The sequence below is a fragment of the Delphinus delphis genome, chromosome 8 (assembly GCF_949987515.2).
Source record: "Delphinus delphis chromosome 8, mDelDel1.2, whole genome shotgun sequence".
Lineage (NCBI taxonomy): Eukaryota > Metazoa > Chordata > Mammalia > Artiodactyla > Delphinidae > Delphinus > Delphinus delphis.
Window position 1 is genome coordinate 57,586,462 of NC_082690.1, and position 22,717 is coordinate 57,609,178.

The following is a 22,717-nucleotide window of genomic DNA, read 5'->3' on the forward strand; positions in this document are numbered from 1 at the left end:
CCTCATGACAAACTCAAAAAAGAAGAGGGGAAGAAGTCTAAAGAAACTCTTCAGGTTTGTGAGGGTCAAATGAAATTATGTACATAAAAGCAACTAACACATGTGGTGTGCTCCCTTCCTCTTGGGTAAAAACATGTAAGGAAACACTTGTTGAGTTTGTACTGTATACCTAGCACTTTTCATACATTCCATTTCACAGTCAACAAGTCACCACAACCATGTGAGAGAGGCATTATGACCGCATTTTAGATAAGGAACCTGAAGGGGAGTAACTTGAGCAGGTCACACAACGAGTCAGGGACACAGGCAGGATTAGCACCCGGATCAGTCCTTAGAGCCAGCTCTTTCCACTCCCCCACAGGGCTTCCTTGAGAACAGGAAACTTACGAAAAAGGTCAACTTCCCTCTCAGCCTGGGCTCTAACCTCATGTCCTCTTTCCCTCTGGGCCTCTGCACAGGCTGTTCTCTCAGCTGGAGACTTCCTCCCTCCACTCCCTTACCTTCACCTGGCTAATGCTACTTATCATTCTCAGTCTCCTAATGCTCTGTACTTCCCCATGGGACCCTGCCACACTGCGAGCTCCAGGAAGGCAGGGACTATGTCTTGTTCACTGACTGGCACAGAAAAGGCTCTCAATAAATACTAACTTAATGTATTCACTCGACCTATTATGGGCCAGATCCTGTACTCTTGGGGAGGAGCAGACATTAAATAGAATAATCAGGGTGTGGTCAACAGGGAGCACCTGTCGGAGATCCCAAGGAGAATGGACGGGGTGAGGAGATGGGGGTAGAGTTATACCCCCCGCACATACTGGATCTCTGTGGGGTCGATTGAATTCCTTGACCAAAGGCTACAGCTCCTGTCAGAGGGCCCTCCTTATACAGATATTTTGTGCAGGTTCCAATAATCTCCCAGCCCTCCGCCTTTAGACCTTGGGGAGGTAAAGTCTCCCTGCTATTGGTAGCCACGTGGCACTGCTCTATTCCTTGTGGGAGTCCCAAAACACTGTCTATGCTTTTGTAAATCCTTCCTTTATTAGAATCTCCTTAAGTTACCCCATCTGAGAGCATGCCATCTGTCTCCCGCCAATACTGATAGGAAAAAGCTTAGCACGTCTGAAGAACAGAAAGAGCAGTATGGCTGATTGGGTAAGTGGAGGAGGAGGTGGTACAGCTAAGACAGGGTCTAGACCTTCAGGTAGGCTGGGACTAGCTCATTGAGGCCATTAGGAATCTCGACGGGTGGACGGAAGGAAGAGTGGTTGCATGAATGAAAGCACACTAGTTAAGATAATGCGCGCCTGCCTGAGTAAACCAGTGAACCAACGGAAGGAATGGTGGGTGAGAGGCCTCCTGCCCTCTAACCGGGCCCCAGCCAGGTGGATTTGCCGATGACGCGGTCTGTGTTCTCTGCTCGGCAGGACGCTGGAGGGCCCGGTGCCGGAGGAGCCGGAGCTGGATTGGGGCTCCGAGGAGCCGTGCGCGGGGTCCTGCCACGCACAGCGCATCCTGCAGACCCTGAATGCGTATCGGCGGAGCGGCACCCTCACCGACGTGGTGCTACGTGCCGGCGGCCACGACTTCCCATGCCACCGCGCAGCGCTTAGCGCGGGCAGCACCTACTTCCGCAGCCTGTTCGCGGCTGGGCAGCCAGAGCGTGGCCTGGCTATGGTGCCCGTGGTACCTGAGGCGCCGGGCCCTGCCGGGACAGCGGTGGCGACGGCGCTGGCCGTGGTGCTCGACTACCTGTACGGAGCGGGCGTGCGGCTGCGCGCGGAGGACGAAGCGGCCGCGGTGCTGGCGCTGGCCGAGCGACTGGGCGTGGCAGGCCTGCGCGAGGCCTGCGCGCGCTTCCTCGAGGGTCGCCTGCGCGCCGCTAATAGCCTGGCGCTGCGTCGCGTGGCCGCTGCCTTCTCCCTCGCCTCTCTGGCCGAGCGCTGCGGCCGCGTGCTGCGCCAGGCCTTCGCCGAGGTGGCGCGCCACGCCGACTTCTTGGAGCTGACGCCCGACGAGGTGGCAGCGCTTCTGGCCGACCCAGCGCTGGGCGTGGCGCACGAGGAGGCCGTGTTCGAAGCGGCCATGCGCTGGGTGCGTCACGACCCGCCAGCCCGCCGCGGACAGCTGCGGCGCTTGCTGGAGCACGTGCGCCTGCCCTTGCTGGCGCCCGCCTATTTCCTGGAGAAGGTAGAGGCCGACGAGTTGTTGCAGGCCTGCGGTGAGTGCCGCCCGCTGCTGCTAGAGGCCCGTGCCTGCTTCATTCTGGGCCGCGAGACCGGCACACTGCGGGCCCGGCCGCGGAGGTACGCCCTGCCCCCTCCCTCCCAGCTGCCCCTTGCCTCCTGCCCTGCGTTATTTCCTATATTATTCCCTTGTTCAACCGCTCTCTCAGTCCGCCATCATCCTTTAATCCTATCACTTGATCATGCCTCTTGAATGAGACTGTCATACATACAACAGACATTTCATAGGCTTGGTGCTGGGTCCTTAAAGAGTTCACAGTCCAATGGGGGAAATGCAGGGATCTCACATCTCGTGCACATTCTGCCTCAGTGCGGACTCAGGAGTGATTTGGAAACACCCTTTACCCTCAGGGAGCACAGTCTAGTAAGGGGTATAAATAGGCAGGGCTTGGGGGAAAAAAAGAAAGGCTTATTCCCACCCCTGGAACACCAGACCAGAAGAATTTGGGTGGAGTAGTCAAGATGGTCTGTCACCCTCACAGGAATAAGGGACAGACTCTGTCTTACTCATCACTGTATCTCCAACAGTAAGCTCAGGGCCTGGTGCAAGATGTTCAATATTTGTCAAAGGAATTAGGTAGGAATTGGCTAAAGGGTTTGGAAATTCTGGTGGGGTCAGTGGGAGGGAGAATGATTTGCTGAAAGGGCGTGTAGCCTGGTTCAATGGATTTAGTGATTAGGGGATAAGTTTAGGAGATGGTTATAGGAGGAGGGACACAGCAAAATTAGTCCACGATGGAGGTCAGAAAAGGGTGAAGAGAATGAGTTAGTGGCACACCAACTTGGGCTTGAATTCCACCTCTGTCTCCTACAGCTACATGACTTTTGCAAGCCAAAGTCAGGATTAAACAAGGTGATTTTTCTAGGTAAGGGTAAGGACTCTGTAAAGATTCTTTTCTTGTAACTTAGAGGTCAGTAGAATGGGGTAAGGAGTAGTGCCCCTCTTCCCCTCAATAGCCAGAGGGGAGGCTGAAAGTGGCAGAGTCCAGCATGCGGAGGGTGGGGAGCAGAAGCGCACGGAAGGGCAGCAGGACCATATAGTGCAGTCCATGAGTGGGTGAAATAGGGCTGAAACACGTGTGTGGGTTAACCGGCATTGGGCTTGTCCCCACGCCAGATTCATGGACCTCGCTGAAGTGATCGTGGTCATCGGCGGTTGCGATCGCAAGGGGCTCCTTAAGCTGCCGTTCGCCGACGCCTACCATCCCGACAGCCGACGCTGGACCCCACTGCCCAGCGTGCCCGGCTTCGCGCGCTCAGAGTTCGCGACCTGCACTCTCCGCAATGACATCTACGTCTCTGGTGAGGGCGGAGCCAGACCTGCACTCTCCGCAATGACATCTACGTCTCTGGTGAGGGCGGAGCCATAGCCGGAGTCCCACAGAATTGGCTCATCACTTCCCCTGCGCCGCCCTCTGTTCTTCCCTCCAACCAGGCTATAGGAGCAGATCGGTCCTGATAACCTACAGTTACTGGCTGAGGTGGTACTGCAGAGCCAATCACCGGTGTGACTCCACCCTTGCAATGTTGACTTCAACTCAGATTAGTACTCATCACTTCTCTTTAGCCTAGCATGTGCTGTGCATTATGCTAAGTAGCTTACATTAGTTATTTAATTCCCATTACAACCCAATTTTATAGGGAAATTAAGAATTTCCCCTGTTGTCTTGACAGTGGCAAAGATCGGTTTGATACCAATGGATGGTGCCCGCCCTGAGATTCGAGCCCTAGAGGCTCAGAGAATAAAACACAGTCCCTGCTCCCCTGGGGATAGCAAGAGGGCCTGGGAACAACAGCTGCTTCTCTCTCCCTAGGAGGCCACATCAACAGCCGTGATGTGTGGATGTTTAGCTCCCATCTGCACACCTGGATCAAGGTGGCCTCACTGCACAAGGGCAGGTGGAGGCACAAGATGGCGGTCGTGCAGGGGCAGGTAGGGACACCTGGCAGCTGCTGCCTTGGGCTCAAGGTAGAGATCTATGGACTGACGGGGGGAAGTCCTTTACAATCCGCTCCCTGTAAGAAGGGATCTGAGGCCCCCAAAAGAAAAAAGGACTTGCCCAAAGTTGCATAATGATGCTAATGCTAATAATGATAGTAATTACTGTAATAGTACAGCCTAGTAGCAGGTGGTCAAGGGTGTGCGCTCTGGGGCCGACGAGCCTCGGTTTGAATCTTGACTCTGCCACTTAAGACCAAAAAGAAAAAGGAAAAAAAAAATCTGCCAATTATCTTTGCAAGCTACATCCCTAATGCAGAAATGCAAATAAAAGTGCTTCTTAGGATCACTTAAGTAAGGTGGTAAACCTTTAAGAAATTAGTAGGTATTTTTATTAAGCATCAACTTGGTGCCAGTTATTTTACAGATCTAATCTGTATTCAACACCCATCCTACAAACCAGTATCATCCGGTTAGTACAGGAAAATCTGCTAAGGGAGGTTCAATTATGGGGAGTCAGGACGCGGAGCCAGGAGCTGGGATGCGCCCCTGGTGGGATAGTTTCTCCACACACAGCCAGAGGCTGTGGGGCCGAGACGCAGACAGCCCTGACTCTTAGCGACCCCCTCATCCACAGCTGTTCGTGGTGGGCGGCTTCGACGGCCTGCGGCGCCTGTGCAGCGTAGAGCGCTATGACCCCTTCTCCAACACCTGGGCTGCTGCGGCCCCGCTCCTAGAGGCAGTGAGCTCAGCTGCCATGGCACCCTGCGCCGGTCGGCTCTACGTGATGGGGGGCGCCGGGCGGGACGGCGTCAACACCAACAAGGTGAGCTGGGAGAGGGCGGTGGAGGCCTGCTGTGTGCCTGGCGCAGAGCTGGGCCTTTCATGTCCTCGTCCACGCACTGAGGAGTCATCCCCATGTTTCAGGCAAGGAAATGAATTCAGAGATGACCCAAAGGTCACACAGTAGGTCTGGACCCGAATGCTTGGGCTGGTGCCATATGGGTTTCAGAGATCTAAAAAATTAAGTGAGGGCAAGGGTGGGACTAGTTAAAATGCTTTTCCTCCATTCCAAAATACAATACACTTGGGACTTCCCTGGCAGTCCAGTGGTTAAGACTCTGCACATCCACTGCAGGGGGCATGGATTCGATCCCTGGTCGGGGAACTAAGATCCCACATGCCACGTGGTGTGGCCAAAAAACAAAAAAAACAAAAAAAAAACACTCATTATTGAAAATTTAGAAAACAGAGAAATAGAAAAAAGAATCATCCATAATCTCACCACCTAAGGATAACTACTACCATTAATATTTGGTGCAATGCCTTCTAAGCTTCCTCTGAGTTGACTTTTGCTTTTGTTTTAGTTTTAGTAAAATTTTGTATTCTGTTTTTTCTTGTTCCAAGTATAAGCACTTTCTACATGCTTAGAAACTCTTCACAGCCATCATTTCAATGTCTGTGTAACAGTCAATGGAGTGGATGAATCACAGTCTACCAAATTTTCTATTGTACATTTAGGCTTTCTGTGAATAAAAACTGATCTTCGTTGTGGCAGCTCCCTCCCCACCCTGATGGCCTCACAGGCATGTGATCCTGAGATCTGACTCTTTCCCAAACTAGGATCTCTCACCCTCCTCATTCCCCCTCCACTCCCAGCACACCTTCCTGGGCTGGCTGGGGGAATGCCCTTTAGCACCTTCTTGTGCAGCACTGACATGAATAGGCCATTCTGGGGGTTTCTAAGGACACAACTGAGGAAGTAGGGAGTAAGGTGAGCAGGCAACTACAGGTAGGAACCCTCAGAAATTGTAGGCGTCATAAACACCTGTGAGCCTAGGAGGCCTGTGGACAGCTATAGAAATGGGGGCTGCGAGACATCCCAGCTGGAATCTGGTCATGACCTCAGCACACCAGGGAGGAAGAGGGTTGACAGTATATGCAGCCAGGAATGCATCTCCATGGGGGACCTGCTCTGAGAACCCATGCAGATGGTATCTCCACCTCCTGGGATACAGACCTCTTCCTGGACCTTGAAAGATGAAGAGGCTTTTGACAACGGGAGTCCAGGGGGAGGAGCTGGAATGTGGAACCAGACTGAGCACACGTGAGGGGAGACACACATGCTCAGGCCTGGTGGACATAGGCATATGTGTTGAATGAGTCCCCTTGACCGAGAGAGAGAGGAGGTGTGGGCAGCAGGGCAGTTGAGGGGCAAGGCTTCACCTCTGCCACTCCTTCCTCTCAGGTGCAGTGCTTTGACCCCAAGGAGGACCAGTGGAGCCTGCGGTCACCAGCGCCCTTCTCGCAGCGGTGTCTCGAGGCTGTTGCCCTGGAGGACACCATCTATGTGGTTGGGGGCCTCATGAGCAAAATCTTCACCTACAACCCTGGCATGGATGTCTGGGGGGAGGCAGCTGTCCTCCCCAGCCCTGTGGTAAGTGGAGGGGCCTGGGCACAGCCCTGGCACTGGTTCCATTTAGGAGTAAAAACGCACTTCTAAGGATCTGGTTCTCAGAGGTAGTGAGTCCTGTGTCTGACTCCATGCTAGGTGGTTTTACTAGGCGGTAGTTCTCTAGCTTTGTCCCACAGTGATATTCAGCCTTGGGCTTCAAAGATAAGGAGACTGGCCTTAGAGAGGTTGAGGCCACCAGTTAAAGCCATGTAAGGCAGAACCTAGAACCCCAGTCCCAAGTGCTATAGCTTTGGATGGGGGGCTTGGTCTCAATGACCCTGCAGTCTCTCCTGATCTGTAGGCCACCAGGTGGTAGCTTACTGTTGGAGGAGGGGGGAGAATGGAGAGGGGACTTGGTAAGTTTCCCTTGCCTCAGTGATATCAGAGAAGGGAGGTCTAGGCCCTGGACGCTCCACCCCTGCATTTCTTGCCTCCCGGCACTGTTCTGTTCCCTCTCCAAAGAGACTATATAGGAGTATGGATGGATTGGTGATCCCTGCCAGTTCTGACCTCCAGTGATTCTAAGAGCCTGAGATTTCTGGCTTCTCTGAGTCTGGTGGTAAATATTATGCTTACTGTATTTCAGGCACTATGTAAAATGCTTTACATGCTTAATCTCATTAACTGTTAAGGGAACCTTATGAAGAAGGTACTATTATTATTCTTACTTTGCAGATGAGGAAACTGAGGCCCAGAGAGGTGAAGTGACTTGTCTAAGGCCATTCATTTAGTAAGGGTCAAGCCAGAGCTTGAAGTCAGGTCCACCCAATTCTTACCTCTCTACCTTCCAGACTGCCTACTCATATTCTGTGGGTCAAGGTTTTGTTGTCTGGCCTGGCCAGCTAGGGACAGAGGGAGCTCCCGGCTGGACCCTATAGCTAATTGTCTTTCTGTCTGTCCACCCAGGAGAGCTGTGGCGTGACTGTGTGTGATGGGAAAGTCCACATCCTTGGCGGGCGGGATGATCATGGGGAAAGCACCGACAGGATCTTCACCTTTGACCCCAGCAGTGGGCAGGTGGAGGCCCAGCCATCCCTGCAGCGCTGCACCAGCTCCCATGGCTGCGTCACCATCGTCCAGAGCCTGGGCAGGTGACTCATACTTGAACCAGGAGGTGGGGAGGGGAGGGAGAACTCAGGTTCACCACTGCTCCCCTCATGGCAGCTCGGTGTAAACAGCCTCTTAGCTTACTGCCCCTTTTCTTGTAGAAATAAAACCTCCTTCAAAGGTTGGGTCTGTGTTCCAGCTCAAGCCTCCTTTGCCTGGAGAAGTAATGCCCAGTATCTGCTCCCTGCTTTGACTCTTTACAAAACACCTTCATATGTTATTACCTCATTTACCGTCATAATAGCAGCGTGGACATTTTAAAAAATTATGAAATATTTCATGCATAAAAAGAATATATTTTGTATAGTTTAAGAATTATAATAAAATAAATATGTGTTCCCACGACCTAGCTTAAGACATAGATCACTAGCTTAAGAAATGCCTTTGTAGGCCCCTCTATTTCCAAACCCATCCCTTCGCACGTTCCTCCCAAGAATTGTCACTATTCTTAAATTTCAGATTATCGGCACTTAAAAAAAAAACGTTTTAGTGAGCTAGTTACTAATATCTGTATTTTACAGAGAAGCAACTGATTTTAAAAGATAAGGAGACTCACCCAAGGCCACATACTTAGTAAGAGGCAGAATCTATGACTCATAGATTCCATGAAGCTTTAGAATCTATGAGACACTTCTGGCCAGGATGGTTCTCCCTTTCTAAACCACCCTCTCCAATTCAAACACCTATAGCAATGATAGATAAAATTAAAAGCCAGACAACTGAGGCACAGGCTTGTAAGCAAGCAAACATGTCTGAGGACCAGAAACAGAATTGTAAAACATAAGGCAGAAGCTCAAGCTTCTAAATTCAGATTCTGGGATAAAGGCTTTAAAACCAGGATGACAAACCAGGGTCACTGCTAGAAGCCTGGGGCAAGGTGGGGCTCCCCCGCTCATGAAAGAAGCTGAAACAAAACAGAACAGTTGTAGAACCCTGAGCAGCCTCGGGGGTCAAGACTCGCAGTAAACTGGAGGCCCCCGGTAGTGGGCACCAGAGCCACAGGCCTCTAAGACACCAATGAGCCCAGCTTTGCACCTGGATGTGTGAGATCCCCAACATCAACGTGGGGTACAAGCTCCTGATGCCATTATAAGCGCCTGGGTTGGTCTGGGGCTGAAGGGCAGCAACATAAAACTGCTGGGTCGGGAGGGGTGAACTCAGTAAAAGAGAGGGAACAAAGGACTGATGCCACAGACTCTGTGAATCAAGGCCCAGCGGTTCAGATTCTGTGCCTGTATTTCTGAGGCCCAGAGGAGCTAGCCAGGCCCCACCTGGGGCTCCCCTTATTTGCACTCAGATTGCCTTCTGAAGAGCTGTCATCTGCTCCTCCATCTCCTCCAGCACAGGGCCAGCACTAAGCCCCTAGCCATCTTCCAAAGCCCCAGGGCCCTGTCTGTGGGATCTCTCCAGCTGGGGCTGACCCATCACAGAGCAGCATAAAGGCCCGGGTCCCAGCTGAGCTCCTACCCTCCGATTATCCCAGATTAGGGAGCCTGTGACCATCTGGACACAGCTGATAATGGCAGAGGGGGAGGGGAGTGGAGTAGAGGCCCAGCCTCAGAGCCTTCCTGCTCCCACCCCATGCATAACACCCAGGACAAAGCAAAGGTGCTGTACTGCTTGCTTACCCAGGCGAAAGCCGGAGTGGAAAGGGTAGGGGCAAATCCAGGGCAAGCTCTCCCCAGAGACATGGGCATCTTACCCAGGCTCAGCACTTCTGTGTAGCCAGACAGATTGCCCAGTTTCCCCCATGATGGCCATTTGTGCCCCAGTGCTTGCTCATGCAAGTGCCAATGCCCTTCGCTGCTCTGTCTGCCTGGGCAGACCTGACACCATACACCCAAGAGCTGACCACTCCCTCCTTGTACCCCTTCCTTATCAGCCCTTCTTCCATCACCCGACATATGGCCAGGCCTTCGTGTGACATCTCTGGTCTCTCCTGACACACCCATAGGATGCCTCTTGAGGCAGGAAAGGTGTCACCTTCATCTCTGGGTCCTCCAGTGACTGGAACAAACCCTTCCACTGAATACCTTAAATCAAGGTTTCCTGGATTTCTATCTCATAATACCTGTGAGGTAGTTACTACTGCTCCCCTCCCCACCTCCCACCTCCGATTACAAATGAGTAAACAGACTCAAGAGTTGTGAAGTGACCTGCTAACTAAGGTCACAGGGCTGGTGAGTGGTGGCAGAGCCAGGATTCCAACTCGGGTCCAGCTATCTCCAAAGTCTGCTTCCTCCATGCAGCCTCTGCTAATCTGAGAAAATGGTGTGGGGCACAGCAAAGCAGTTGTTTAGAAGCAGGAGATAACATCATTTCCACGTGGGAAATTCCAGCTTGATAGGATACTGTCCCTGACCTTCTGGGCTTCCGACTTGATGAGACATGGTGCTTGTCCCTGGTGAGTGAGGCTCACAGGAACACAAGCAAAAGGCGACAGCCACGTGTCCTAATTACAAGGACTACTGGTTAGACCGAGACCATATACAGAGGATCCCTCTGGCTCCTAGTCCACTGCTCTCTGGCACCCCAGGCTGCCTGCTGAATGTGAACTGTTACCATTCAGTTCAGAGGGAAGCCAGACAAGTCCATGACCCCTTAGCCACACACGGGTTTGCCATCTTCTCACCGGCTGAGAACAGAGACAACTCTTGGTATGCAATCAGAAAACGATGAACCCAAATTTAATTTTTGAGTTTCTTTTTTGAGTAGATCTATTTGTAAAGATTGATATTTTATGACTGTAATTCTTTCTTAGCGGGCTTTCAAAGAACAAGGAGAACTTTACTTCTTACATAATAGAATAAAACTTTCTATTTTGTAATCACTATATGGACTTGTTGAATTCTTTTATAAGTCTGAAACATATCCATGCTGTATATGCTACCCACCCATTAGTACAGGAAAAAACATAGTATATGTAGAGTTCCCTACTATCTGCAGTTTTAGGTAACCCCTGAGGTCTTGGAACGTATCCGCTGCAAATAAGGGGGGACTACTGTATTAAGTTGTTCAAGAGGAAAGATTTCATCACATAATTCTTTGTGACAAAAACCTGGACTATCCCATTTTGCTCAAAGACAATGTGACAGTATGTATCTTTCATGATGACTATCCCCCCAAATTTACTTGGTAGTTTGTTACAGTTCATAGAGACAAGCTGAAGGCAGCTGTACATAAAGATGAGTGGAGAAAAACAGATGCTGTAGAAATTTTTAAAATTCATTGGTCATCTGAATTGACCTTTATAAATCTAAAAGTGAAAATGTTTTAAAATTATGAAGCAAAGAAAATGGCTATCCTCTCTTCAACAAAGTTATAAGCAACCAAATTTTTTTTTTTTTTTTTTTTTTTTGCGGTACGCGGGCCTCTCCCTGTTGTGGCCTCTCCCGTTGCGGAGCACAGGCTCCGGATGCACGGGCTCAGCGGCCATGGCTCACAGGCCCAGCCGCTCCGCGGCAATGTGGGATCTTCCCGGACCGGCGCACGAACCTGCGTCCCCCGCATCGGCAGGCGGACTCTCAACCACTGCGCCACCAGGGAAGCCCCAACCAAAATTTTTTAAGGCACTGCATGTTGACAAGCCAAGTGTAATACAAAACAAAACCAAAAAAGCCCCAGAAGCTAGAGCTTATTAGAGATGTATTTGAAATCTGGAATGAGCAGCTACAAGATAAATACCTTCACTTCATGGCAGCTGATAAACATTTCACTGCCTTCAAGTAACATTGCTCATTTGGGGTATATATCCTTCTAGACAATGAAAATGTGAAGTTGTTTGCTGTTATAACTCATATATGTATATGTATGTATACACATAGAAATATATGTATATATGACAGCTCTACAGAGATACAATTCACATACCATAAAATTCACCCATTTGAAGTTTACAATCCAGTGTTTTTAGTATATTGTTATGCTGTTAATACTTGCTAAATTTTAAATATTTTGGATACTTGTTAAAATTTATAATAAAATTTACTTTCACTATTCCTTTATTCTTACAGTGACTTAAAATATAAAAGGGGGGTGTTTATGGGCCCAGGTGGTAAATAGTGATGGCTATTTTTTCTGGTATATTAAGGGTAAAATCAGTGAGTAAAAGATCCATTTCCTCTGGTCCCCCTCCTGATGGGAAAGCAGCCCCCCTACAGTACCTATGCTCTCCCTTCCCCTCCCCCTGTAAAGCAAATACATTATTAAAGGTTACGGGAGCCCTACCCTCTCTCTAGGCAATTTTGGATTTTAATGGCTCCAGCTTCTCTGGTTCACCACACAAAGGACTGTCGGGTGCAAGCTCGTCATGGGGGCAGTCAATGGCTTGCCAGTGAGGGCAGGATGAACCCATCATAGCTGTCCTCACCAGAGGACAAAGGCCCAGCTGCACCTGGCCGGCTGAACTATTAGTGCAATACAGGACTGAGCAGCAGAAGTGTGGTTTCATTTGAATTTCAGAGCTACAGGTCTCCATCTTTTTTGTTGTTGTAGAAACAAGAGTTTGGGATAAGTTGTTGCCAATCTAGGATCTCATGTTACTTGTTCTCAAATGAGAAGTGGTAATCTCTCTGAGACAGTCTAAGTACAGCTGACCCATGAACAATATGGGTTTCAACTATACCAGTCCACTTATATGCGGATTTTTCTCAATGGTAAATACTATAGCACTAAACTACCCGGGGTTAGTTGAATCCACAGATGCTGAACAGCAGATATGGAGGAACCGCATATACAGAGTTGACTGTTAAGTCAGGGTCTGCACGCCTGATGCCCCCATTGTTAAGGGTCAAACTGTATTTTCCTAAGATGTATTGCATGGGTTAATCAACACTGCTATAAAATGAAGTTAGTAATGGAATCTGCCCATAACAGGGATGTTGGGAAGATTAAATGATACACCCACAGCAGGCTCAGGGCATATAATAATCTATAACAATAATCTCCTCACCATGGTCATGCTGCTTATCAAGTTATAAATGTAGCTTTGATTAGTAACAAATAGAGAAATGGCTTAATAGCCATTTCATAAAATAATGTCAAGATCTCATGTCTCTTAGGGAGAAAATAGTTAAGAAAAACTATCTTTAGAGACAGAAAATGTTGACTATCAACGATACCTAAATGTTTTCTTGGTCTGATGTTGACAGGCCTTACTGACATACAACAGCTTCATTTATACGTAGCCACACTGGAGCTCAGAAACAATCACTAAATGAAACACGGCACAGAAAAAGGCCATGTAAAATGGGGCTAGTGATACCTGCCCAGCTATGCCCACTTCCCTGTAGAAGCAGAAAGCATGGCCCCTGTGGTCAGGGCCCTTACAGTTAGGATGGGGAAGAATCCATTACCATGAAGTTAGCTATTAATGATTTCCAAGAGGATAGGTATGCTAAGTAGGTAGTAATAACAGCTAGCATTTACTGAGCACTTGCTATGAGCCAGGCACTGCTAAAAACATGCAGATGAACAGAGGCACAGGTATGTAACTGATGTGCCCATGCTTGTACTGCTAAAAGTTGTGGATTTAATTTTGAATCCAGACAGACTGACCTGAAGGCCTGGGCTTGTAACTTGTCTCCAGATGATATAAATGACACATAGTAGGGAAACATACTGATATTTAGATCTCCTTTAACTCCCATAACAGCCCTGTGAGGTAACTGAGGATCAGAAAAGTCCAAAGGCATCCTCTCAGTGAATGAGTGCTGGTGCCAGCATTTAAACCCAGATCTCTGATTGCAAAGCCCAGTTTCTCCCCACAACCCCTCGAGTCTCCTTTGTAAAGTGCTCTGCAAGGGAAAGGTATCCTCCACTCTCACTGTGCTGACACCCTCACAGCCTTTGCCTCATTTCCCAACTAGGAGTGGAGATTAGCTGACCTGGGGTGGGAGATGGGAGGGTATGCCAGCCCCAAGCCTCCACTCTGCTGTGGGTTATAGCAGCCTTTTCAACAGTGGTTTGCAAAACCAGATTGTCTGGGGGTGGAACCCATCTCCCTAAAATTAACCATCATCTGGACCCCACCAGTTCCTGTGCCTTTCCTGGTTCTACAGTGCTGTTGGTCTCCAACCTTGTTTGCCCTTTAGGCCTATTCCCACACTCTCCCATGCCAGCAGGTGTTCTTTCCTTGCCTGATGGGCAAGTGGTTCAATCAGCACCCAGCTTTTGAGGCCCCCATCACCAGCTGCCAGGAGTCCTAATGACCAGAACCTAATAACTCTTCAGAGCCTAACAATAATCTTTTGGTGAAGAGTCCATGGAAGGCTTCAGCACTTGCTTCCATGTTGCCAACAGCCATTATTCCCACCAGGCAGTCCCAAGGCCATTTCACAACATGGTCTTGGCTGACCAGCATCAACACCTTGCCTACTGAGGGGAGGGGCCACGGCATGAGTCTGGCCACAAGGTTAGACATCAGATGCACACCTGGAAACCTGAACCTCAAAGGAAGTGAAGCAAAGAAAAGGACGGCTGAAAAAATCATTCACTGGGAATCTCAGGGTGGTAGTGATGACATCCTCTAAGGTAGTTTGCACTTCTTGATGAGCTGTGATTATGGAATGCTCATGTCAGCGCTACATTACATCTTACGTGATTTTCTTAAGTAACTTAACACTTAATTTAACCCCTCCTCCACCTGAGTAATGGGTAGACAGAGGTGTTCACACTGATAATTCAAGCTGCATACTTGCACACTAATAATTTGCATACTTTTCTGCACATGTGTTACACTTCATGAGTTTACTTCTCCCTCCCCAAGCTACTTTGGTGCACCCTTCCTGTTACAGCACCACCTGGTGGTATGTTAACAGCACTACTGAATGACAGACTTGACCTCCAGTTTTAAGTTTGCAGAAAACTCACTAGGAAAATAAATTTAAAAGATCACCTGATCAAATATGCAAAGAACTGACTGGCAATGCCAGTACTAGACACTAAGATTCTAGATGACCAGGACTGTCTTAACCTGTTTCCAGCACCACTACTCCACAGGCACAGGCTCAAATTAGTTGAAATGGTTTCACTACCAACAGTCTCCTCATAAATGAACTACATCATAAGCCCAGAAATAAATACAGGAATAAATCAGCTTAGCTCAGTTCTCACGTTAACATTTTTCAGTAACCACCTCTCTCAGCCCTTTCCATAAAACTTTCTTTCGCTTGAGAAAGGGCTCATTCCTGGAAACGTGCCACTCCAGGGTAAGGGAAAGCACAGGGAAATGAAAAAATTTGTATTCAGGCTCTAGTTCCTAGCCACAAGATAAAACATTTACATGAACCCACTCCCTGGAACACAGTAAATGGTCATTAACACATGAGCTATTTCAGTGGTTGGAGAATTGTAAAGTATTTCTACTACTGAGACATGGTCTCAACTCCATTAACACTGACAAAAACAATGAGATGTTACTCTCTAGACAGTAGAAACATCCAAGGCTCTGTTAAAAGGGGACACACACACAGATAATGTCAGCGTGCCCTCAACATAATTCACTACCTCTAATTAATCTTGTAGGATTTTTATGCCAGCCTGTCCCTCACTAGTTTCACCTGAATAAGTGAAAAGCACCCAATTTCTAATAGATACATAACAGCAAACACCTTCAAAATATCACAGATAAAACTGTAGATAATTTAAATGTTCTTTATACTTTTCTAGAGTGTAATGGTTAAGAGAACAGGACATAGAAATGTAGATTCTAACCGCAGCTCTATAATGCTTAGGCAAACTTACTTCTGAGCATCAGGCTCTTTCTTCATCAGCAGCACAATCAAATTCCCTTTTAGAGATGTTGAGGATTAAATGAGAATGTATATACCTAGAAATGAACACCACCTAGAGCACAGCATAACCCAAAACGTAATGGTCATTACATTTTCTATGTGTAATAGAGAAAATGATCCTAAATACGTCCTTCTAAATCTCTAACCCTGAACTCCAGGTTGAGTCAATCAAGGTGCTGCCCTGTTAACAATCAGCCACCACCGTCACCAGATTTACTCCCCCACAAGGTATTTCCTTGGTTACTTCTGCTTGGGTCCTCCTGTTCCAGACCTCTCCTCACAAGTACAACTGAAACCAACAGGATTTTGAGGGAAAGCACACGAACACTGTTAACCAGACAGCCCTAAGAATCTATCAAGCAATGGTCTCATGGAGTGACATGACCATCAGTCTGAATACTGGATGTAGAGTCTAGTCAGGCCACAGGTCTTTTAAAAAGATTTTATTAAAGGTCTTTATAGAGCAACATCCAGACTCCAGATCCAGCGGCCAAGGAGACCCTGAAACCAAATAAAACAAATAAAGTACAATAAGAACAGAAAATACACCTGAATATCCGGTTCGCATGAAAATTAATACACAAAGAATGTCTAGAGACAACACAACAGGCGCTGGGCACAGGAGAGGCTTGTTGTTACTGTTTTAAGGGGGTTGCTTCAGAACAGCTAATTACTAGCAAGAGTGCCTTGAAAATTTTAAGGGAGGATAATAAAGAAAAACTCATTTACAACAGTGGGAAACGTAGGAATGTCTTAAAGAGACCAAAGGCACACACTCCTCCCAATAGCATACCATGTTAAATGAGTCCCTGGCTCCAACCTGTGTTCTCTCATGTAAAGCAAGTGTAATCCGATTTTTATCCACTAGGTGCTCTCACAGCGTGGGACACAAGTGTTAACAAGGACAACGGGATAGGGTCCTATTCTGCCCCCAGAGGGCCTTACAGACATACCTATTATGCTGTGGGTACCGGCTGAGGCATGGCAGGCGGCTCTGGCTTCCCACCCTTCTGTTCGGAGATGGGAGTGGTGGGCAGTATTTCATCTTTGGGTTCCACAATGCTCACGTGATCAGGCAGGGGCTTCTTAGGGCCAATCTTACCAGTTGGGTCCCAAGGCAGCATGATCTTTACCTTGATGCCCAGCACACCTAGAAGATGCCATAGTTAAGACCGAGCTATGGTTCCATCGCCCCCCACTACACAACGGGATGGAGCAGAAGGAAAACAGGAGGCTACTCAAGAAGCCCTGGGTCTGGTCCCTTCTCAGACAAATGCCTCTAATCAATCAATGAAGAGGACACTTTTGCAAAAGGAACCCATGCACAGCACCACAGAACGTGGCACTGACAAGGACCAAGAGCAGGATGTGCCCTTTCTGACTCGTCATCGTGTCATCACTGAAGGGTACACAAGTGGCCGAGACAAGGACAAACCAACTCTCTCCAACGAAGCTAAACAAAATTGCTCCACGACTCCCAGACAAATTCCCCAAACACTGAGGTGTGTATATAAAACCACGTCTACCCGTTTAAAAGCCCCTTGCCCCAAGCACTCCTGGCTGCTCACCCTGTCTGAGCAGCACGTGGCGCACGGCAGTATCAACATAGTAGTTAACAGGGTCCCCACTGTGGATCATCAGGCCATCCACAAACTTCATGGATTTAGCCCTCTGTCCTCGGAGCTTCCCCGACACCACGACCTCGCAGCCTTTGGCCCCACTCTCCATGATGAACCGCAGCACACCATAGCAGGCCCTTCGGGAGCGCAAGAGACAAATGGCCAGTTGTGTTATCACCAGACAGGATTGCTCAACCCCACCATGCTAAAGAAAAAACACTCATTAGCCTGCACTGACTACTTTCAATGTTCCTTTAATGGAGAATAAGTCTGACCAGAGCCTGACCCAAGAGCTAGAAACTTTCTTCCATTCCCATCACACCTAATCTTAGGGAATTCCTTAGGGAAACACACGAAGTTCCTTCTAACCAAGTGCTTTCCAACCTTGGCTGCACACTAGGAACGCCTCAAGGTTAAAATGAACCACTCTGGTGTGTGCAAAATTCACCTGGAGGGATTATGACGACAGACAGCTGGGCTGCACCCCCTATTTCCCAATTCAGTGAGCCCGGATTGGAGACTGAGAATTTATTTCTAACCAGTCCTCGGGTGATGGCAGTGATGCTGGCCCACGGACCAAACTTTTGCGAATCACTGTTCTAAGCGGCAGAGCTGGCGTTCAAACCAGGTGGGCAGTCTTCTGCACATCCTTGCCTACAGCACTGCCACCACGTCAACCTGTCTACAGCACAGCTCTAGCGTCCCTCCTCCGCTGAAAAACCTCCCAGGGCTCTGCGTTAAGTATTAACAAATTCCAGACACCCAGGCAAGGCATTTCCATTTACTCCACAAAGAGTGGAACTACTCAAAGAACTGCCAGCTGCAATATTACGAGCAGGCCCAGCGCTAGGGCGAATCTAACCACCTCATGTCCTTCACTCCTCATGTTACTATCTACATATACGGAAATCTGACTAGATTTTAAGCTCTCATCAGGGATGAGTCTTAGCTCTTTACAGTCCCCAGAGAATTAACAACACATAATGGATCTGAATGACTCCAAAAGGAACCCTAACCACTCCCCCGCACCACCCCGTTCTACTTTTGTTTTACTCCCAAAGCACACCCAGAATAGTTCTCCACCAGAGCACCCACCACTCTTTAAAAACTTGATTCTTTACAAGTCTTTCTTATTAGGCCGCCAGTTCAGTGACGACATGGATTAGCAACGTCTTATTGTTAAAACCCTCAGAGACTAGCTGAGCCTGTCACATAAAAAGAGTCCATTTACTAAATGAACAAAATGCTGATATTCTGACCCACAAAAGGACACAACCATTAAAAATCTCAGGACACTTACCTCCGCACAGCAAGGCCTCCTAGGAGTTTGTAACGCAGAGACTCTGCCTGGGCAATGGCACACAGACCTCTCGTGGCCACCTTTTCAGCATAAAGCTTTAAGAAGGAAACAAGGCACATCCTTGAATTTCTTACCTTTGCCACTGTTTTCAAATAAAAACCAGTACATCCATTATACAAGCATACACCATTTTATGTATCATTGTACTACCCAAGTACTAAAGCACTTCTAATGCCCACACCTAACACACACTCAGTGACATAGGCTGAACTATTCCTCATTGCCCTCCCACCCCTAGCTCTTTCTATGGCCACACCAAGGAGACCGATGGGGCATCCAATCCTTCATATGTATCATTACTATACCCAAGGTGAATGTAAAATCCTGCTAAGTGCTTATGAGAAGAACTTCAACAAAATACCAATCCATTTGTATTACTCACTGATCACAAATAACTTTTCAGGGTGATAATATGGGTTTTCAGAAGTACCATCCTAAAGAGCCATTTCCAGGTCCACAGTAACCTCTGGCATAAACCAGGACCACTCACCTCTACACTGCCCTCAGGGAAGCCAAACCTCTTCTGAACCACAGCAGTCAATTCCCGGATCCGCCGGCCCTTCTCACCAAGAACATTCTGGGTCCTGGGGAAAATAAAGAATGGCAATTCACAGCTCTCATAAAATTCCAGATGTGATTTTAAATCTTGCGCACGTGTGGTAGTAAAATCTCATTCATCTGACACAAGCCAAGTATAAATTTTGGATGACAAAAACTAGAGTTAATTTTTTTCTAAATGCAGCTTAAAAAAATTACATTCAGTAAGACTAAATTCATTGATTGTCCCCGTAAGTTTACAGAAAAGACCACCTTAGTACAGACGACAATTACAGGCGATGGCCAGAAAAACGAATTTTTACCTGGTAGCCAAGATAATGATTTCTGTCCTGGTTGGTGTAACTCGGACCTCAACTCCAGAGTACCCATCTTCAGCCAGCTCCCGAGTGAGAAACTCATTCAGTTCAGCTTTGAATATGCCGTCAGCAACAAACTAACCAAAAAGTAAATTCAAAATTAGGATGTGGGCGCAGGCTCACTTTTTCTAGCCCAGCCTTTCCGCCAATGCAACCCTCATCAAAACTCAACGCCTCTAACAAATGACCCATCATCGATTATTTTACCTTTGTTCCAGAAAAAACATGGCAACCCTTCTCAGACAAATGCCGCTAGGTCATCTTTTGGAAGTTACTTTGACTCAGGGCCCTTAAAACTGTGCCACAGAACGCAGCACAGGGTAGGAGCCACATGGACAAAGAGAACACCTCCAGTCAGACTCGTCATCTTCTCTTCACTGAAGGGTTTTAAAACTATCATTTATATGTACACATGCTAAACAAAAAACTGCTCTTAAATGGCACATTTAGAACTAATTCAGCACAGCAGGAACACTATGTTTGCAACCAGCAAAAAGAGCAGATAGTGACTTTAGTTAAGCAGTCTCACCTGTAGACACAACTGGGCCCATGAGAATCCCAGCCACCTTAATTATTGCCTTAATTATTCCCAGGTGTTTCACAAAGTCGGCAAATCCCAACTCACAAAAGCGTGTGGATTTCACCTTAACATAGATGTTATGCGTACACAAAATGGCAAATTGTCTAAAACCAAATGCACTTTACACACTTCTCTCCCATGGAAAAGCAAAGAATTAAACTCAAGGAAGCGTTTCCCCCAGGTCCCCCCTCCATTTCCCCAAAACTTTTCCTTGGCCCCAGCTGGAACAAGAAATTGTCAGTAACCTTCCCGACTGAGGTCTTTGGGGTCAGAAGGCTGCACCCCGACAGGACTAGTAAGAAGACAGGAAGAATACACTGCTACAGCCCTTTCCCAAAGCCACAGTTAAGATGAGGGAAATGGCTCATGCCCTCAAAACACCACACGTTCACTAATTTTATTGATTGACCAAGAAATGCTCACAAGCGCCTTCTCCGGGGGAGGAGGGGTCCCCGGTGCTCATCTCTGCTCTCCGCCCAGAACCGGCAGAAATCTCTCTCTCCCATCCCCACCATACTGCGCTCGCCCGGCTCGGGCCTGCGCTCTATCAACCGCCATCCGCGGCCCACGGGAATGCCACGCGGCCCAGTCACTGCCCGAGGCATGGCAGGGAGCCGCGGGGCTCGCGACGGCACCCAGAGAAACTCCTGACCCGCGCGGCTCCAAAGTTCCCTGCAACCGGGCCCCGGTGTGTCTCACCTTCCTCTTCTTGGATATCTGCACCGCCATCTTGCCGCCACGCGCCGCCGAAAGGAAAAGGAGGGGTTAGTGGGAGGAAGTGCGGATAAAGGGCGCGGTTCGACGACAAAGAATTGCGCGACGTCGACGCCTGTAGGCGCTCATGGGAAATGTAGTTTTTACTTTAGGAAGGAGGTAAAAGGAAAGAGAAGAGTAATGTAGACACCTATAGGAAGAAACAGGATCAGATCAATCGGAACTTAAAAACTACAAGGGGGTTTAGAGTCCAAAAAACGAGCAACGTCCGGCGCAGAGATGGAAATTACAGTTATAAGCTCACACAACAAATGCATGGAACCCTGGTCCCTACACTTTACGATGTAATGAAAATTGGCTGAAAGCCCTCAATGAAATTCATTGAGGCGCCTATCTCTTCCAATCTGTGTCCATTTCCTCTGTTCCAAATGATAATAATAATAGTATCTAATATGTATTAAATATTCTAAGGACTGTTTTTTCCCCCCTAAGGACTGTTTAATTCCCTTTATATTATTAACCCATTTACCTCTACCTCACTTTCATAGTCTGTTACAACTTGTAACAGAAGTCACAATAGTGGCTCACAATTCTTTTTCAATTAAAAAAATTTCCCCTCACATTTTATTACGAAAAATTTCAAGTGTACAGAAAAGTTGGAAGGACTGTACAGTGCACACCCATATATTCATCACCTAGGTGCTGCAATTAACATTTTTGCTATATTTGCTTTATCATATATTTATCCATCCCTCTATCCACACAACGATGCATCTTTTGATGCGTTTCAAAGCTACTTGCAGACATCAGCACACTTCACTCCTTAACACTTCACCAACAGTTTTTTTTCCAGCTTTATTGAGAAATACTTGACATACATCAATGTATAAGTTTAAGGCATACAACATAATGGCTTGATTTACATACATCATGAAGTGGCTTGTGGTAATCAAGAAATGATTACCACAAAAGGTTCAGCTAACATCCATCATCTCATATAGATACAAAAAAAAGAAAGAAAAAAATTTTCCTTGTGATGAACAGTTTTATTTTAAACCTGAATAGTTTGCCTCCATTTAAAAATCAGATTTCTCTATAAAACTATTCTAGGTTTTCTTAAAAATATAGAAAAGTCTAGCAAAATACTGGGCCCACATTTCCTCATAGCAGCACTCTCCTTCCCTCTTATATGGAAAAGCGTTTTTCAATGTGCCAAGGTCTCTGGCAGCTTCACTCACTTATTGTCTGGTCCTAGAAGCCATTTGAGCTTTTCCCCAGCGCTGAAACAACTCTGATGCTGAGCTCTGTCCTATAATCATGGAATTAACAGAGTTCTGGGGGGAGCTGTACAGAGGGACCAGGGAAGTTGGAAAGAATTGGATGAGCCAAAAAGACATTCTGTGGACCTGATGTACCTTGGTGATGGATTGAGGTTGAGGGGGAAATTGAGAATGACACCAGGAGTGGATGCTTAGTGACAACGCTCACTGAGGTAAGGAAATCAGGAACAAGCTTTTTTCTCCATGTGTCATCTCCCTCTGTCACTTCCTCTAGGATTGGGCCTCTCCTAGTTACTCCCATAACTATAACACTCATCTCACTGGGTTGGAATGGCCTGTCAATATATTTCTCCCACTAGACTGTAAGCTCCATAAGAGCTGAGACCAAGCCTGTTTTGTTCATTACATCCAGAGTCTAGGATATGGCCTGGCTCAGGCCCAGTGTCAATCAAAGTTTGATTATCAAGCAAATCAGTGCATGAATTCTAGATCAGTTTTTGGTTGTGTGGTTCATATGAATTTGCTTACAAGTGCCATGGCTTACTGGGTTGCCCACAAAACCGAGTTGCAGAGACTCACAGCTAAGGATCAGACAATGGCAAGTTCTTTCAGGTAAACGTCGCCACTGGAGTCTCCACAGTAGCTCGTCTGCTGCCCTTCCCCAATGACACAAGAGTATGCCTGCCTGGGTATTGTCCTCTGGTCCCAGGAGA

General features: G+C 47.6%; 2 protein-coding genes and 2 non-coding genes across 4 annotated transcripts; 1 reads left to right on the plus strand and 3 right to left on the minus strand.

The window, feature by feature from the left end:
• The first annotated feature begins 1,269 nt into the window (after positions 1–1,269).
• Positions 1,270–10,914, plus strand: KLHL35 (kelch like family member 35). Its single transcript, XM_060018259.1, is given in 6 exon segments — positions 1,270–2,303; positions 3,361–3,545; positions 4,058–4,176; positions 4,820–5,008; positions 6,431–6,619; positions 7,544–10,914. Coding segments are annotated over 6 exon segments (1,905 nt in total). The 3' UTR covers positions 7,733–10,914.
• Positions 10,915–15,965: 5,051 nt separating this feature from the next.
• On the minus strand, positions 15,966–20,775 carry RPS3 (ribosomal protein S3). Its single transcript, XM_060018260.1, has 7 exons — positions 20,710–20,775; positions 19,377–19,507; positions 19,007–19,100; positions 18,457–18,551; positions 17,106–17,293; positions 16,491–16,687; positions 15,966–16,038 (listed from the first exon to the last, which is right to left on the minus strand). Exons 1-6 carry the CDS (start codon positions 20,737–20,739, stop codon positions 16,494–16,496), a joined length of 732 nt encoding a protein of 243 aa, XP_059874243.1. The 5' UTR covers positions 20,740–20,775; the 3' UTR covers positions 15,966–16,038; positions 16,491–16,493.
• LOC132430430 (small nucleolar RNA SNORD15) lies at positions 16,798–16,942 on the minus strand. The gene has a single exon (XR_009520519.1). It is a non-coding gene; the product is annotated as a small nucleolar RNA SNORD15 (small nucleolar RNA).
• On the minus strand, positions 19,664–19,813 carry LOC132430431 (small nucleolar RNA SNORD15). Its single transcript, XR_009520520.1, has one exon. It is a non-coding gene; the product is annotated as a small nucleolar RNA SNORD15 (small nucleolar RNA).
• Positions 20,776–22,717: the final 1,942 nt, after the last annotated feature.

Excerpts from the sequence above, each read along its gene's own strand:
- RPS3 (XM_060018260.1), bottom strand. The coding sequence starts at position 20,739 with ATGGCGGTGCAGATATCCAAGAAGAGGAAG. Across the intron at positions 19,508-20,709 it reads AGATATCCAAGAAGAGGAAG|TTTGTTGCTGACGGCATATT; the intron begins GTGAGACACACC and ends CTTTTTGGTTAG. Across the intron at positions 16,688-17,105 it reads CCACGTGCTGCTCAGACAGG|GTGTGCTGGGCATCAAGGTA; the intron begins GTGAGCAGCCAG and ends GGCATCTTCTAG.